Genomic DNA, 18,575 nt, shown 5'->3' with positions numbered 1-18,575 from the left:
TCTCTACGGATTTTTTCCTTTTTTTTTCACCGATCATCACAAGGAGCTACGGCGGGTGTGACCGGTCAGCAGGGGATGCTCACTCTTCCATGGCACCTGATCCCACCTCTAAATTTTGAGGTTCATGTTTGCCCTGCTCCAAATTTGTATCGTTTCCTTGGATTGTTCGTTATCTTCCTATTTCATTTTAGTCAAGACAGGATTTTTTTCTTTGCCGAATTTGTAAAGTTATTGATATATTGCTTTAAAAAGTAGCAATTTTCATTAAAATGCAAGTGGAAATCTGCTGAATTTCAGGATAAAACTAAGTCTCTCTGAATATTAGCTTTAAATACATGCAATTACATTTGTTCTGATTATTATTTTTAAATATTTATGTAGAATAAAAAAAATGACCGTTTTAAAAGAAACATTTCAAAAAAATATGGACCAATTTTTTATATATATTTTTTTTTGCTTATTCGAAAGATAGCAATCGATATTCTATGCAAGTAATGCCAATCTAATTAAAATTAGATGTTCCGAATCCGCTACCGCTTCTCAAACATCTAACAACATCTCATTCGGGGTCACGTCAGAGCGACCTTTCGATTACCCAATGAAATCGCCGTCTCTGAAATCTTGGCTTATAGCTCGGACGCGTTTCTTTTGTTTACTGCCAAACCTAGACGCCCGAAGGGTTTCGTAGTAAACAAAATATGCATGGTAAAGACCGTGCTATATATGAATGTGATGTGCGGGATATATAGACCATGTAGACGTATTCATGTAGTTTGTGCATTTTCGTTTGCATTATTTAGGTAAGAATGCCAGATTGGCGGACTATACGTTCAATTTATACCAAAATTACTTTAATTCAACGTACTAAGACAGTCTACTGAGCATCAATAATGTAAAGAAGCCGTGGAACTAATTTTAGAATCGTATACAGAAGATTGAATCTGATTGGTCAAAATTTTTATGTTTATTCATAATCGATAGGTCGCTCTGACGTGACCCCTAATGGGATGTTGTTAGATGTTTGAGAAGCGGCAGCGGATTCGGAACATCTAATTTTAATTAGATTGAAGTAATGCATGTTTACCTTTCTATTAAACACCTGCCTTGTGTTCCATGTCATGATCGCGCAAACGGGAAGACTCATAGACATTTCAGTATAAAAAATAATGGCCTAACAATTACTATGGAAAACGTCATTCAAATTTGACTTGCTGAGAGATTGTATTAGTTGACAAGGTCATTGTATCGACCATAGTATTTGCGAAATATTGACTTTAAATGAGACTGTTGATACCCTTGTTTCCTCAATTGCAACATATTTGTCAATAGCCTCCTTTTAGAGATTGTTTGTCTGTTGTGCATGCTACATTCAAGAAGAGTAGAGATCTCCGGAAATATGTAGAAATGTAATTCAAGCTCATTAGAATAAATTGACCCGATTAGAAGTAAATAAAAGGCAGGTTGTCCTTTTCCATTTGTCGTGGCCATTTCTACCTTCTTCTGTCGAGTTATATATTGACACTGTTTTTTATCCTTGGTATTAAATCAAATGTTACACTTTAATTTTACTTCGTCGTTTTTTTTTTTTTTTTTTTTTTGTTTTTTTTTTTTTTTTTTTTTGTTTTTTTTTTTTTTTTTTTTTTTTTAAATTTATATTTAAAAAGTTGAGCACATAAGGAAACTACTGGAATGCAGATAAAGCTTGTTTTTGTATCACAGCTTTAGGTATGAATCAAATGTTTCCTCATCTATAGCGAGATATTTAACTGTGTAAAGCCTGATAATGTAATAACATTGATGCATTTGTAGAGACATTGAAAAGACACTGAAGAGACATAATTTGTCGAAATGCGCATCTGGTGCAACAAAATTGATACCGTATATAATTTACATCTTGATTCCTGGGTCGAGGCCTCTGCTGGTGGACTGTTAGTCCCCGAGGATCTCTACAGCCCAGTAACCTAGTACTTCGGTACTAGCTTGAAAATACGGATAAATATTAAATTGCAGTGATAAAATTTTGAAATTTATTTTTAAATTAAGGATTATCTCCCTCGGGCATAGCTCTGATCCTTCAATGTATTTGGCTCCAGTCTTTGGCACCTTTTTTCAGCTCTTCCAAGTCGTTTTTATTGAAATATTTTGGATTTCCAACGTTTGGCTTGAGCATCACTGAAGAGACATAATTTGTCGAAATGCACATCTGATGCATCAAAATTGATACCGTATATAATTTACAACTTGTAACCGTGAATCCGACAAAAAGGCAAACGAATACTGGCTTCCAGAAAAAAAGAATAATCAAAAGAAAAGGTACTATTACTGATAAGAAACATGAAATTACAGTCACATTAATAATTATTCAGTTGTTTGCTAATGCCATAATTTGAAACAAAGGTGTACTTCAAATTGCAAATTCTCAAACATTGTAAAAAAAAAATAGTGTGTAACTTTAATTTTCTATTTCTCCGCCATATTACAATTACAGTATAATGTTTCCTTGAATGTTTTAACTGCCAATGTTGATACTTTTTATATTTATTTATTTATTTATTTACATGTATATATTTATTTATTTATTTATTTTGACTTGTAAACTTTGAATGCTGTTTCTGCTACCCCTTTTTCTCAATCAATAAGACGTCTGCTATAAAAAGTAGCACTAACCCTATGCTAAATTACCAAGAAAAAAATCCACAAATACTAGTAGTTATCCAATAAAGAAATATTTATGCAAAGCTATAGAAAGTAACATTTTGCCAATCTCAATTACTAGATAAATGCTATATATTGTAGTACGGATCCTATGCTGAATTATTTAGAGTAATGCTTCAGAAAGTAGCATTCATCCTTTACGGAATTAGCAAGAGCAATGCTTCAGAAAGAAGCATTAATCCAATGCGGAAATATTAAGAGAAATGCTGTAGAAATTAAGTACCGTTAATTCTATGATGAGTTACCAGCAGCAAAGCTACAGAGAGCACAGCTGCAGGAGTTGCCGGAAGTCGTCATTATGTGTCACAAGGTTCGACCAACCGTCTACAGAACTCCGTATTTTCTGTCAGGGTTTGCTCTCCTAGCTACCATGTCATTCAGGGTTAAGGTTAGATAGCTTTTGTACTGTTTTCCTTTCCTATGGTAACTGCTTACATGATGAAATTGCTTAGGTTTAATACATTTGTTCTGGTGTTTTAACATTCATTTTTCGACATTATTCCTTGTAAATGCGATATATTTCCACCAGGATCAGAAGAAGGAATATTCTTTATTTAAGAGATCGTTTCGGTGTCTACATAATACAGACTAACAACAATAGAACAAATGTGTACATAGTCTAAGTAAATGCTTTTATATTATATTTATATATACAATTGTATAAGCAGGCAACAATCTCGCGCTCCTGAGTATTCTGAATTTATCGGCAATTATAAAGATTCGAACCAGATAAATGCATCATAGACTGATTAGTGGTGACAATTCTTCAAACTTTAATTTATCAAACAATAAAAATGAAATACCAGGGTATCTGACTAGAAAATATCGTTGGTCGTTTAGTGTTTGGTAATTTCTTGTCACTTCAAAAAATCTGACATGAATTTTAAATGGGGTATCATTTGTCGTAAGATTTTCTGGTACTTTCAATCTTTTCACAGCATTATAATTTTTTTTTGAAATATTAAATTAAGGTTCAGCATTTCATTTAGGTGACATTTCGTATAAATGTGCATTGTGAGATACGACAGAAGCTGTGGCTGCTTTAAAGGACACAGACGCATTGATTTTAATTTAATTTTGATTAAGGGTCATTCCAAATACCTTTGGAATGACCATTAATCAAAATTAAATTAAGATAAAGGCAGGGAGAGCTTTATCCTTGCAGACACCTGATTCACTTCTGATTTTCTTTTTAAGAGAAAAATAAATTATTTTTCATTATATTTGCATTTTTATAATCGCATTAACATTTCATTTTGTAGCTTGTACAATAACCTTTTGTTCTCATTGTGTTACCTCTGATTGTTCTGTCATTATATTGACCTAACATGAAATGCAATGAAATAATATCATAGACATTATCAACTAAAGAACACAATCTAAAGGAGTATTAGTTTCAACTGCATAGAATAGACTTGAAAATACACCCAGCCTCCTCCTCCAGTTCACGCGGGTCTGTGACATACCTGTACATGTGTAGGACATAATTGACCAATTTGTGGGATTTTCAATTGAAATTGTAGAAAGACACGTTCAACTTCTTTAATAGATAATAAGTATTCCAGAGCATGTGTGACAAAACACAGGTATTGCATCGGACTACAATTTGAAAAGTACTATGACATGTAATTTCTAAGAATGTTTTATTTTGGTTAAAGTGTACATCACGTATTTGAGTGGTAGACAGAATGATCATTAACATCATTAATATATATTTTTTTCAAAAGTTTCAAAACATTTCTTTTTGTTAAATCCATTATTAAATCCAAATATCTTATTACAGGACGACGTCTCCTTCCAAATCATTCTGTAATCAAAGATGGGATCAATTAGGATTGACAGCTTTTATTTCGGGATTTTTTTTTACTAATCAAGGTATAGAGTAATCCCTGCATAGGAGTTGTAGAGCGGCGTTTATTTCAGTTATCTCAACAATCCCATCTCCTGCATTGAATCCTTCACTGTTTAATTAAGGTGGATTTTTGGAGGGAGACTTTATGTTCTAACTCCACTGTAAACAATATGAAGGTTGACAGGTAAATATAACTCCAAAGTTATGCATTTATAACGAATATAAAAATCAAACTATATAGTCAAAAAAGTACAAATCTAAATCAAAAATGAAAATAAAAAAGAATAGAATATTTTGAAGATTAAAACAGAGATTTCTTACCGTTAGATGGCGAATATTCTACAATTGAGTCGTATGAATCATTTAAGGCTTGCTCTTTGTCTTTTGCCTGTAAATCATTGCTATGGTGGGCATCGCTATATGTGTTATGAGTTTTGCTAGGACTGGCAGCTGTACTTCTCATTACACGGTCTTTGTTGTTTTTCTCTGGTCTAAAGACCACGATGTAAATCTTTGTCAAAAAAAGACAACTGAGAAAAACTGTCGCATGAATGAACAATGAAGCACAAAGAGAGATAACTCGTGCAGCAATAGTTGTGGAGAAAGCATACAGAGGTACAAACGCTAACCAGATGATAAAGGAAGTGAAAGAGCAGTACATGATTTCACGTGAATCGTTCATACCTTCCGGGAGTTTTCTTGTTTTGATGGCAAGGATAAGGCATGCAATCATTAGCATAAAAGGCCAGAAGAGTAGAACAAAATAATTGAAGTTATTAGAGTCTCGACATGTGCGGTGACCAGCTGGAGGATCGGACGTAAGATCGTACGTTATCGTATGTTCTGGAGTATGAATTATAACCCAGAATATTATAGCAAGAAGCTGCATAGCTGAAAGAGCAAGAGAAAGTAACAAAGCAGTCATCATTGTACACATGTAAGGTCTTGGTAAGTTTTGTCCTTTCGCTGTGTGTTGCTTGATTCCAGATTTCACATCGAATGCTCTCTTGTAAACAATTAGCTTAGAAAGAACGGAAGAATACGCCAGAGTATAACTCATACCGATAAATAATCGAGATACTGCGCAGGATAGATAAGAAGGGTAGCTTAGTAAAATAAAAGGTGATATATACGACATAAGAATACTGGAAAGCAATACCATACTGGTTTCAAAACCAGTGGCTTTAAGGAGAGGCGTATTTCTCTTTTGGAAAAATACAACAAATACAACAATGCATAAAACAGAACCCAGAACACACAATACAAGAATAGCACCAGAGAAGGGATTTCCATATGTAAAAAAAGATATTGGAATCTGAATGCATTCATTTCTGTCTGAATTTGATATATATCCAGGTGAACAATCTGTACAGCTGTACGGTTCTGAGGAATTAGTGATAGTTCCACGAGGACAAAGTATACAGTCCCAACAGCATATCTCAGTTATTCTTTTAATGTAGCCAGGAAGGCATGTCACAGAACACGCTGCTTCCGACTTAACAGCATCGAGTACCAATTCCTCTCCTACAACTGGTTTTAAAGAGAAAATAAGTCATTTTCACATAAGTTATATTTAGATCCTGAATCAAGAATATATAGCTCTAAATTTCATTTTGAAAGGTAAAATCTAGTTGAAGTAGATAAATGAAATCAGAGATGTGATACATTTTCCTATTTCAGTCCATTTGAAGTTGTTGCCTTTTCCTTTGTACTGTAGGATGCTGTATCTAGGGGATCCTTCAACACCATCAACGAAATGGAATGAAGTGTTGAAAGGATCTGTTATTTAAATTAAATAATTTATTAAAAAATCTCCTTTTTATATTGTGATATTTTATTAATATTATTAAACTTCAAATTCTTATCTTCAATTCGTGTTCTCACTTTTGCTTTTCTCGAGGTATTCTAACAATAAATCTCCTGTTAACTTTTCTTTGATTTTCTCACATACACCAGTATCATTCTTGCACATCTCTGAATGAATGCTTAGAATGGCATTGCCAAATGCGTAAACAGCATCTCGGATGCTGATTATATACGGGACACCTGGTGAATATAAGCAGTAAAAATTAGTTTAAGAGAAATATTTTCAGTGACATCTTCATTTTTTGGTTTTAATATTGTTTGTTATAACTATGTTTCAAATTTTTGTTTGATAGACAGGTTCCAATATTAAGCTTTACAAATCAGAATTTAAGTTCTTATTTTCAAATTCCTATGGGAAGGGCATTGACCTGAGAACATAAATGCCTTTATTAAAACGCTGGAAGTTATAAATTGATTGATTGATTGTATGTTGTTTTACGCCCCATTCGAGAATTTTTTACTCATACAGAGACGTCACCATTATACCGGTGAAGGGCTTCAAATTCTGACCTTTACTCGGCACTCAGGGCCATTGGGCAGTGAGGGATCTTTATCGTGCCAACGCCTGACCTGACAAGGGGCCTCGGTTTTTAATGTCTCATCCGAAGGACCTGCAACTTCACTTTAAAGTGCCGAGCGCATGGCGAAGAAACAGTTGCTTCCCATATTTTATCGACTTAGGCCAGTCGCGGCCAAGATTCGAACTCACGACCTCCCGATCACGGAGCGAGGGCTCTACCGACTGAGCTACCGTGAACGGTTTGGAAGTTATAAAAAATACTTTCAAGGGTTTTATCAAAGGCGAACATAACTATAAATACATTCGTAACATTTACTATCACTATAGGCTATATAAAACTCTTAATTCAGAATCTGTTGATCTGTTGCCTAATTTTGTTAGTTTGAAATCTTCATTGGAATGGTATGCTTTGAAGTCCTTGGGAAATGTTGATTCGTATTACTTTATAGATATAATCTAGAAAGTAGATAAACCAGGTTATACGGGAATCGACATTTCGATGTAAGATCATCTGCATTCTAGAACTGTCTCCTGGCAGCTATGAGACATGAATCAAATCTATGCAATTTTAAGACGTGTCTTACGCCTTATCTTTTTAAAATGGATATATATATCTTTAGCCCTATCTGTATACATAGTAATTATGTAATTTCTATTTTAGTGTCTATAGTTTCTGGGCTCTTTTTAATTTGTAAATCTGTGTTATCATTTAAGACCTTTTTCCGTAATCAAAATGTATATATATAATGGCTTGCTACTTCAGGATCAAATTTTTAAATCATTTTTAATTATCTCTGTCCGTCTAAATTTCTAGATTAAGTGTTAGTTGATTGTTGTATTCTTTCATATCTATTCTAATGTTAAAGCACTTTAAAGTAATTTAATTATAATTAGCTATTTATAATATATAATAACAATATGAATGAATTCAAATCTTTGATAGTCTACAATTGTCCATATTTATGTTTATATACCTGTGTTATTAATCCGCCCACAGTTTCCCGTTGTGCAGTTGGGGTAATATTCCTGGAGGAATTCTGAATACCATGGATTTGCATTTGTTTCTCTACTTTGGCTGCAATGACGATGAAAAGTATTATGTAGCATGATATTAGTTGACCAAAGTTTCTGACATTAATAATTCAAAATTGTTTTGTCCAAGATGTATTACACTGTATTACTAAAAAAAATGCAACATTTTTCCTCACTTATTTACGTATTGGATATATCCTGGATATTTTAAAGTCTCTAAGGCTAATCCGATTGCTCCATCCATGATATTTTCTAGTCCAACAGGGGGATCAAGCCCGGTTAATCCGTCACTTACAGTCCATATAAAGCCTTCAATGCGCATGTCATGAATTCGTTGAATAATTCTGTATGCATTCTGATACAGCATAAACAGAACTACCACTATTTTTCCTAATAAATATAACATAATATTTTTAAAATCTGCAAATGAAAGGCGCTCTTTACAAAGATAGGTCTACAATTTATAAGGTGGATGAACCTTATTAATTTCTTATTCACAGTTTACTTGTTACGATATCTAAGTTTTCTTTATACATATCATCTAAAGAACACTGAATTCAAATAGTGTACCTTTTTCGTTCCTTCTTGATTTAAGATCTGTTAAAACTTCCGTGATCTCTAAATCTGTCATATCCTCTGAGGTTTGCTTCTCATATCCAATACATATGTTGTCAAGTCGTGCAAACTTTTTGATGTCATTGTAACCATATCTACCATAGCTAGAATCTTCGTACAAAATGCTAACATACACCCATCCATTTGCTCTAAAGAAGAAAAAAATCATTTTATAAACATGAGTCAGGTGAGTTCAAACGATCAAGACTCGTATGAGATTGAATTGCAGAATATAGACCAAACAGAAATCGACAACTGGGGCTACTAAGAATTCTTAGGTAGAAATTGTATAACGTATGTCATTTATCGGGATATTTAAAATAAGATAAATCTCACCTAATTTTGTTTGTTTCACCACATTTTAACGGTTTGTGCTGCATAGGTTCTAGTATTTGTTGCATGTGAATATTTCTTTAGGTTTCACTAATTCATGTTGGACAAAGGCTTCTTAGATTGTTTTATTTATTGTGGTTCTTATTTTGACATTTTTTTTTAATTTATACATTACACAAGTATTTTGCAATCAAATGTGTGGAAAGTTTTAGCATTCAAAACACTATAACACGGTCGGGGAAGTAAAATCGTTACCTGATTTTTATTTTGACTTCACAAAAGTTGAACGTCGTGCAGGTGCAACGTCATCAACAAAATTCAAAATTCAAGGTAGTACCTGTCGCACTGGATCTTCCATTGGTTGAATTTTACCCAAAGAATTTGGAAATAAAAATTACATTTACAGACAAGGCACGGAGTTAAAAAAATGTAGGTATAAGCATTGAGTTATTATTTTTGAAAGGTGTTATATAACTTGCCAACTCGCGTTACTCAATGCGTTTGCACACACTGTTGCAGTTATCATACTACATCTTTTCAAAAAATATAATTCAATTGTGAAGTTTACCTGTGTACCATATATATACATGAAATTAAACCAAATCTGTTTCAATATTTTTTTTTCTTCGTGTACTTGTACTTGTTTGTCTATTGTGAAATATATATAAAATATATGAAACATTTTACATAATAAGTTAGCAGTGGTATTTAAAAGATTTGTGGGGCATTAGGCGAAGGGGGGGGGGGGGGTTCAATACACAACTTACGGTTGATAAATCTAAATTTTTATGTATAGATAGAAAAATATGTGAATAATTTGGGGGGCTGACGTCATCTTCATTTTTATTCTAAAATACTAAAAAAAAAAAAATTGCCCGTGAATCTTTATAATTGATTATTAACTTAAGTATACTAAAGTACTCCTTGTTGTCTTGACCTTTTAGACATTGAACAGATATACGTTTTCCAACCCTTATTGAATTTATTCAATGTAGTATGTAAAAAATTAAGCATATATTAATACTAGATTACGTTTAAGGTGTTAAAAAAACTTGAAAGTAGGAAGTAGAGGGGGGGGGTTCCAATCCAAGTTAATGTGACTTCAATTTTGGCGAGGAAAAGTAAAAAAAAGAAGAACAAAAATATTATTCAACAATCGTTTACTTTGAGAATTTAATCAGTACTATCGCGGAAGATGGCGTACCCATCAATTGTAACGAAATTTTCAGTAAATAAAAAACCTATTAAATACTTATTTTAAAAAAAAAACGTAACACTTATAATTTGTGCTCATGCTCAATTGAGCAGAAGGCTCAAGTAAGCTTTTCTGATTATTAGCTGTCTGTTGTTTTAACAGAGACCATTTCAGAAGTATCTATATATGTGGGATGTATTTACGTACAAGTTGGCGGGGGGGGGGGGGGGGTGATATTCAAGGGTTGTTCAATCGCTGGACGTGCGTTTCCATTTTACTTTTATTTATTGGGGGGATATATGATTTTTTTTAATTGAACTTTATCACTCACAATTTTGTTCACAAGCATGCAGTGTTACATTATTAAATAATTCATTTTTACACATACATTGACAGACCCTCGCACACTTCATGCAAGAATATCAAAAAGTGCCCGAAGCATTTTTTGAATTGATGTTTCAAATGTCAGAAGGAAATGATAATTATCTTTTCGGAGAAAGACACTGCTCTAAACATTTCCCTGTTACGTTCAAATCATTTGTCTACTGGAAGTACATGTGATTCATTTTGATTTCTTATATGTATCGTTTTGTACGTTGTATTCTTCACATTATTTACACCTGTATGTAAAAACGGAGAACTGTTGAATTGGTTTGTAGAAGATTCATATCGTACATGACCTTAGATTATCTTAATTTCCATATTATTATTCATCTTTGGCATTTTTTTTTTCTTTGGGTAAATCAACGCACCCATCACAACGTCACGTAATGGCGTCGCGGACAACCAACGTTTGAGCGAAGTCGATCAGAAATGTCACTGCTACTGTTGTTAAACAGGCATTTCAAATCATATGCATTAGCAGACAAAAAAGAATGGTTCCTTCCGAAAAGAATGGTTTGTGTTTATAATTTTCGACTGAAAATTGATTGCGCGGCAGCCTCGATATTAAGAGAGGGGTTCCCCGGTGACCTGGAATGCGTTGCACTCCTTGTGTTATTATTATAGGTATTACGTATTTTTTTTATTTACTGAAAATTTCGGTTAAATTGATAGGTACGCGAACCCCTGTGATTGAAATGAATAAGTGCAACTTTATTTTTAAAAAAAATGGTTTCCACTTTGCAATTTCTCGTAAGATTCTAGTTTTAATAACCAGGAAAACACTCTTTATAAAAAGAAAATCAAAATTTATAATTAGAACTATACATCTTTAAATACTGGTAGTCTATTTCTGTGCATGTTTTATTGAATTCTGAATATAATTGTAGAAGTAGTAGTTTTGACCGGTAAATCTCAGACTATTTAGCATTCATAGCGTAACACCTTTTCGGGTAAAAGACCATTTTTAACACATTATTTTCCTATAAAAACACGTTGTCTATTATTTTACCGTGCAACCCTCGTAGTTATCTGATTTTTCGTTATGCTTCTCTTTTCACTACATCAGACTATTAATTAAAGAGGTTCACTCCTGAGCTTTTGAGCAGATTTATATCTTAACCAATATTTCAAAAATTCTGCATAAAGTTTTAATTCTTACAATAAATTTGGATTCTACAATGCCAATTAAACTATATTCAGTTAAAAATCCATGATTAAATTCCATAACAAAAGCATTAGGTGAGGAACTATATTTTGTGGCGGAAGGTTTTTTAGAAGAAAATGGTCATTTTTTCTCTTTCGAAGTATTTAAAGTATGTTAAGTTTGGATTCCTATATTTACATGCAGTCTGCACACAGAGTTATTTTGTGCAGTGAACTGTTTTATACTGGTCCTAAATTATATATTAAATAAAGTGACATGAATTCTATCATCATATTTGATAAACATAGCAAATATATTGTGAAAATCAAGAAAAAAATAGCCTTATTTTAAGCTTAAAATGAGCACTTTTTTAGTAATATCTAAAAATTAACATCACAGACCCCCACTTTTTATTTTCTTTTCTGAATATATAAGATACTTTTGACCATTCTTCTTAAATTCAGTAAAATGTCATTACTTTGGTCGATACAATGACCTTGTCAGCAAATACAATTTATCATTGAGTCAAATGCTGACTGACGTTTTTCACACTAATTGTTAGGCCATTATTTACACACTGAATTATCGACGGATTTTTCCGTTATTTCCCGATCATGACAAGGAGCACACGGCGGGTGTGACCGGTCGGCAGGGGATGCTCACTCCTCCATGGCACCTGATCCCACCTCTGATGTTTGGAGGTCCGTGTTTGCTCTGCTCCTACTTTGTATTGTTTAATGGACTTTTGAGCTTGAATACTGTTCGTTATCTCCATATATTTCATTTCAAATGATTTTATTGCTTGTTGAATTTTTAATGCCAGAAAAATAAAATTTTTTGAGTGCAAAAAGGACAAGTAATTGAACATGCGGAGTAAATTGAAAAAAATTTCGTTGTCACAAATTTTAATGTGTTTATTCAAGATGAAATAAGACTGTGTTTGTTCCCATAATTTATTTGAATAAAAAATATTGGAGGAAAAACTTTAATAAAAATTAAAATTGATTTATGTGTAAGACGCATTTACAGTGCAAAAAAGTCAAACTAAACGCTCTGGAGCGCCAAAAGAAGCGCATTGACCCCCATTTTTTGTTTTGATTTTTTATTAAGCTATGTGTATAAATTCTAAAAATATACCTGATAAAAAAAATTCTCATTAGTTTTGATGGGATCCAAACCCCTTAACTTTTTCGACTTTGATTTCATTGTTTTTTTTTTAAACATTTGATATGTTATTAGTTTCACTTCATAGGGATTGGCATTACTAGAAATTAAATTCAAGCCATTATTTTCATTACTGAATTGCACTTGCAGTACCATCATTTAAAATGCTGATTAAATTAATTTTATAACATCCTTGATCTTAAATTTCTTTACTGATTATTAATTATTAAGAAAAAGAAAATGAAGTCAGTATCATATGAGCGCTGCTTTTATTCCTCATTAAATTCAAGCAGAGGTACCTGAGAAGCTGAACAATTCCTTTGGCCTGGTATGTGTCCGAGGGCACCGTTCGCTTGAAATATTTGTACTTTTGTCGATCATTAAGAGCTGAAGAAGTAGCCGTGCCACTAATCTGTAGTAATGAAAACGTTTTTTGGTTTATATTTTGATTACTTTAATAAAATCTATACTTTTTTTAAAAATTAAAAATTATAATTTTAAAAAGCTGCAATCAATATACAAAATAAATTTTTTGTCATATACAACATGTCAAACGACAGGCTCATTGGCCACAATGCTCACCAGAATTTTTTTTTTAATCAAAAGATGATTATACCAATATATTTTTCCTTTTTGTCCACATGAGAAATGTTGACCGGTATTGTGTTGCCAGACTAACTCCCATATGGGGGCCGGGCTTAAAAGAACATCAACCTTCATTCTACGAGGCTCCTTTTATGTTTATGTAAGTAATCATGAGTTTCTGGTCTTGAAAGGAATTTTTAAGATATTTTCCCTATATATTACTAATAAAAGTATTTATCTCCAATAGTTGCCTCATTCTATAACCCTCTCCTTCCCCTTTGATTTGACCAAATGTGAATTTGCACTACTTGAAGAAGTCTGCTTATCAATATGACACATTAAGGACGTATTGGTCTTGAAAACAAATTTTAATTTTTTTTCTTCATATTTCCATAGCAAAACCTCGCTTGGCCCAAGGTTGTAATGGCCATGTTAGCATATATATCCTATCATTTTGCTGTCGTTTTACATAACAATTTATAAGCCTTTGTTTTTTTACATTAATTTGACTATGGAACGTTCCGTCTACGTGATCAACACTTATTGTGTTTAATGCCTAATCCTTCTAGTCACCTGACCCTATCTCTGATATTGTTTTATGCCCTGTTCACAGATTTTTATTGTTTCTGGATGTTCTCAAGATCGATCACTGTTTGTTAACTCACTTTTTTCATTAATGATTTTTTTTTCATTAAGCATGCATGTTTACCTGTGGCATTTTGAACAGAGTAAGCAGAGTAGCCACATATTGTGTCTCTCTACTAGTCGCTGGACCAATTACCCCTATCACCCGTCTTGACGGCAGTGCCGTGCAATTATTGTATCCAGTCTCCTCTTGCTTCGTGTAGAAACTTTGCTGAGCAAATTCTAAGGAGTATTCCAAGGACGGGTTAATGCTGTAGCAAGTATCATATGCTTTCAAACCAAGTGTTATTCCCTTCTCTCTTAAGTAAACATTGACTTCCGATAGCGCAAATATCATAGCATCCAACAGTTGAATTCCGTGAGGGTCAATTTTATTATCGCATCCATCGTCGTTTGGAAAATGAACGGATATGAGTCCACCTAAAATAAAGTCTCCGGGAATGTGGAGATATGTTCGTCCAGTTTTGTTACAAAGAAATGAAGAAAATGCTAACAAATAAAGCGCAAGATATCTTATTTGTCTTGTCATATCCATTGACTACAATGTTGTAAATTGTATATTGACACTGTTACTATTCCTTGGCATTGTTACGAGTCTTTAACCTAAATTAAACTTTGTCGCATGTTTATGTATTTTATTTGAGGAATACAAAGGAGAAACATAAGAAAAAATGTCGTGAAGATGAAAGTTTTCTATAGATTGCATCTTTATGTTCGCATCAAATGTTTCCTCATAATTAGCGCAATGCATAGCTGTACTTAACTGAAACAAGCCGACACGTTTGTAGCTGAGGGACTTAAAAAGCCCTTATGTTGCAAACAAATATATATAAGGAAGACAATTACAAAACTATATACTAATGACTGGTAATAAAAACAATACAGCCATGTTAATGATTTAGCAGCTTCTGTGTTTATCAATATAATAGTGTGTATTAATCATAAATTACTCATTAAAGCTCCTTGTTATTTATGTAAATCACTTTATTGGTCCACAACTGAAATTTTATATTCAGAAGAGAATACGATTAAGAAAACTCTTACAATATTTATGCACCAAGAATATGTCTTTAGACGAAAAAAATATTAGAGTTCAGTGAGCTGAAAAGCGGTAATCTAATTCTTACGCTTATTTTGCAGATATCACTGCTGATTTATTTGATCTTATTAATAATAAGTGATGCTGAATTACTAAGATCAGTGCTTTTTTAATGAAGATAAATTTGTAAAAGGATGTAAAAGGACGTGAACTGATTATCAAACTATCAAAAAGGAACTGGACATGAAGCTCAATTACGCCAGAGATAAAATTCATAGAGATGAAAATATAATTTTCAGGCAATGTACATCATCATTAGTTGTAAGCAGCTTCACAACCCAGTGACAGCCATCAACTTCCCTCTGTACTTAGATAGGAACCTTAAATGTAGAAGGAATAAATGGGGACAAGCTGACAAGTGTTGCTGATATGTGCCAAATTATCAATATACCATTACAGATGAATGATAGTTCATTCTAACGTCGATTTTAAAAGGGGACTTTCACTTAATGCTGAACATTCCATTACTTGCAAGACGCCTAAGGAGTGCATCTTAACAATAATATACACATCAAAACTTCTAACCCGAGAGCAGTTTTTAGTAACACGAGCATTTGTACATTGTAAGGGTCCTAGAATATTTCTACGCTACATGTGCAACCGGGAGATGGGGTGCTGAATAAAAATATTAGTGGTCGGAGTCCTTTGTTTGCATGCAATAATATTCACATGTATTTGAGGTGTTGATCTTTTAAATTTCACAAATAAGTACACAAAACTAAGGAATCCGCATAGGGCCATGCAGTTCACTATCGCATCATCGCACCATCGAGGTTTGAGTCGATAGTGCGATGACACGATAATGCGATAACGATGAAGCGATGGTGCGATAACGATGAAGCGACGGTGCGATAGCGCGATGACGATGATGCGATGGCACGACAGTGCGATGACGATGGTACGATGAAGCGATAGCACGATAGCGATGGTGCGATAGGGATGATGCGATGGCACGATAGTGATGACGCGATGCTATATCGTGTCATCGTTATTGCTTTATCGCACTATCGTCATCGTGTCATTGCACCATCGCTCTATCGACTAGTACTTTCTATAACCGGATAACATTCCCAGCAGTCATTGCACAACATGGCGTTTGTTGACGGAAAGATTCAAGAATATTTCTTTAACGGATACGATAATAAAGAAACATTCCTTCTTTGGAGTAATTATGGTGTGAAAATAAGGTAGGTATTATTAATTGTCATAAGTTATGATAATATAAGTACCTGTATAGGCTAATATTTTCTCTAAGAGTAATAAAGTTACTATACATTAAATTTATAGTCTCATTCACAGATTGTTTATATGCGTGTTCTACTTGTATGTATATATCTGTTATTTAAGAAATAGTGATTGAAGTTAAAATCTCCCATTTTAAGATATATTTTATGCATTATTTTTTAAAATAATTAAGCTGTAGACATGTGAAAACGCGCATGACCAGACTTGATTTGAGAAGACGGAGATCATACAATGTGGATATGGCAATGAGGCTATTCAGGTAATATTGCTTGTGTTTTATTTCATCTTTCTTTTTTGATAGATTGATCAAATCTAGAAAAATCGTCAGTAACATCTACATTTTGATGATAGCTCATTATTTTTAGTTAACTCATACAAAGTTAAAAATTTCTTATGATTTACAAATATTCTACTCCAAGGAAGAAATGATGTTCTGTGGACAGACTCTTCTTGGGTGTCGTTCGATGAAACGAAGACTTCTTCAGAAACATGGCATCTTTATAGGAAGGTATATTATCTTATTATGATTAATAAACAGAATTCAACCGATGTGCCTATTGCTTATAATGAGTTTTATATAAATAAGATATTTATAATAATTTCATTGAATTCATTTTTTTGTTAAAATGTAATGGTTAGATTTAAAATCGTTGATAATTAATTATATATATACTGTTCCAGGGATAACATGTTGTGTTTATTGAGAATAATCGATCCTGACGGAGTTGATCTAAGAGCAAGTCACTGCTTGACAAGAAGAATGTATCTAAACAATGGACCAAATTATCTTGCACATGTTGATGGGTACGACAAGTTGAAGCCATTTGGCTTCGCTATACATGGTGCAATGTGTGGGTAAGTTAATGTGCATCAGTTTTTAGTGTTCATTTGAGTCATGTAAGATTACACGAATTTATGAAGTTATAGAATTTATGATTGTTATATACTGTTGTAGCTACATACCAGAAAACAATATTAACTATTAATCTAAATGATCAAATTCCTATTCTTTCAGATTTTCAAGACGAATACTCTGGCTTAAAGTTGCAAGAACAAACAATGACCCTTTTGTTGTAGCATCATATTTCTTGAAATAATTGGAGGAAATAATTGAGTATATATTTTTTACAAATCATTGATACTGTAAATGCAGTTTAATTTTCACAAGTTTAAAATTTTCTACTAAGTAACATTCTAAATACATTATTTTGTATTGATACAGAATAAAAAATACACATAAAATGCATTATTTTGTAAAATATATTTATTTGAACAAAGAAACCATATTTGTCTCAGTTCATTGTAGTATGAGTTTTCCAATACATAGGTGCTCCAAGGTGTGTGAGACTTGATGCTGGAACTGAGAATATATATATTGAGGACATTCAAAAATCCTTCCGTTGGTACGATAATGATGACATTTGTGGAGAAACGAGTGTAATCAAAGGAAGATCAATGTCTAACCAGGTATGAATATGAAGTTTTTTTTTTAAATAACAATATGATTCAGTAACCTATGCATAAACAAATCAGATGAGTTTAATAACCTTCTAAAATCTGCACACCTAGGATTGAGTTCCAATTCCAGTTAACACTCCTGCAGTAGAAGTTAGAGTAATTTGCCCTTTGATTTGAAAATTGGGGGGGGGGGGGGACTTGATCAAATCTGAATGGTCTACTACTCCAATCACAGTCAATTCAGTTAGTCCCAACTTAATGTAAGATCAAATAACTGAAGTAATTGAATACTTTAAAAATTTGTATGTGTAATCCTCATTTAAGTTTCTTTTCAAACTCTCTACTTTTCTGAACATTTTTCCTGAGGGAAAATTGTTATCTTATGTTTAAAAGGAAATAGATCAACTGACTGATTATTTTCACTATTACTTTTCATAGACCAAAAAAAATTCTTCATATTATCTTTCTTTGGCGTCATTGTGTAATCTGATACCACAGATAAAGTTTTGCAAACTTCATACTTTCATTATTTGCATCAGTTTCATTTAATAGAGTTCAAGGTGACACAGTTCTTTTTATAGTATTAGTTATACTACAGAGCCATCAAAAGGGGGGGAGGGGGGCATGGATGCAATTGCAACCCCTGAAAACACCAATCTTTTGTTTAAAGTTTTGCTATTTATTTGTTTATTTCGTATTTGAAAAAATATGACCCCCAGAATG

The 18,575-nt window shown here is 32.9% G+C and overlaps 1 protein-coding gene across 1 annotated transcript in view; it reads right to left on the bottom strand.

Moving 5' to 3' along the window:
* Positions 1-14,600, bottom strand: part of LOC133175266 (metabotropic glutamate receptor 3-like) — a 41,564-nt gene extending 26,964 nt beyond the window's left edge. The window contains exons 1-6 of the mRNA XM_061310367.1: positions 14,115-14,600; positions 13,120-13,232; positions 8,556-8,749; positions 8,162-8,375; positions 7,928-8,028; positions 6,452-6,613 (exon numbers count right to left, since the gene is read on the bottom strand). Of these exons, the coding sequence (XP_061166351.1) occupies positions 6,452-6,613; positions 7,928-8,028; positions 8,162-8,375; positions 8,556-8,749; positions 13,120-13,232; positions 14,115-14,585 (1,255 nt within the window). The 5' untranslated portion in view covers positions 14,586-14,600. The remainder of the gene's footprint in view (positions 1-6,451; positions 6,614-7,927; positions 8,029-8,161; positions 8,376-8,555; positions 8,750-13,119; positions 13,233-14,114) is intronic.
* Positions 14,601-18,575: the final 3,975 nt, after the last annotated feature.

This window comes from Saccostrea echinata, unplaced genomic scaffold (assembly GCF_033153115.1).
Source record: "Saccostrea echinata isolate AGI-Se365-2 ecotype Australia unplaced genomic scaffold, CSIRO_AGI_Sech_v1 ptg000062l, whole genome shotgun sequence".
Lineage (NCBI taxonomy): Eukaryota > Metazoa > Mollusca > Bivalvia > Ostreida > Ostreidae > Saccostrea > Saccostrea echinata.
The sequence above is the reverse complement of the archived record's forward strand: the minus strand, read 5'-3'. Positions and strand labels throughout refer to the sequence as shown.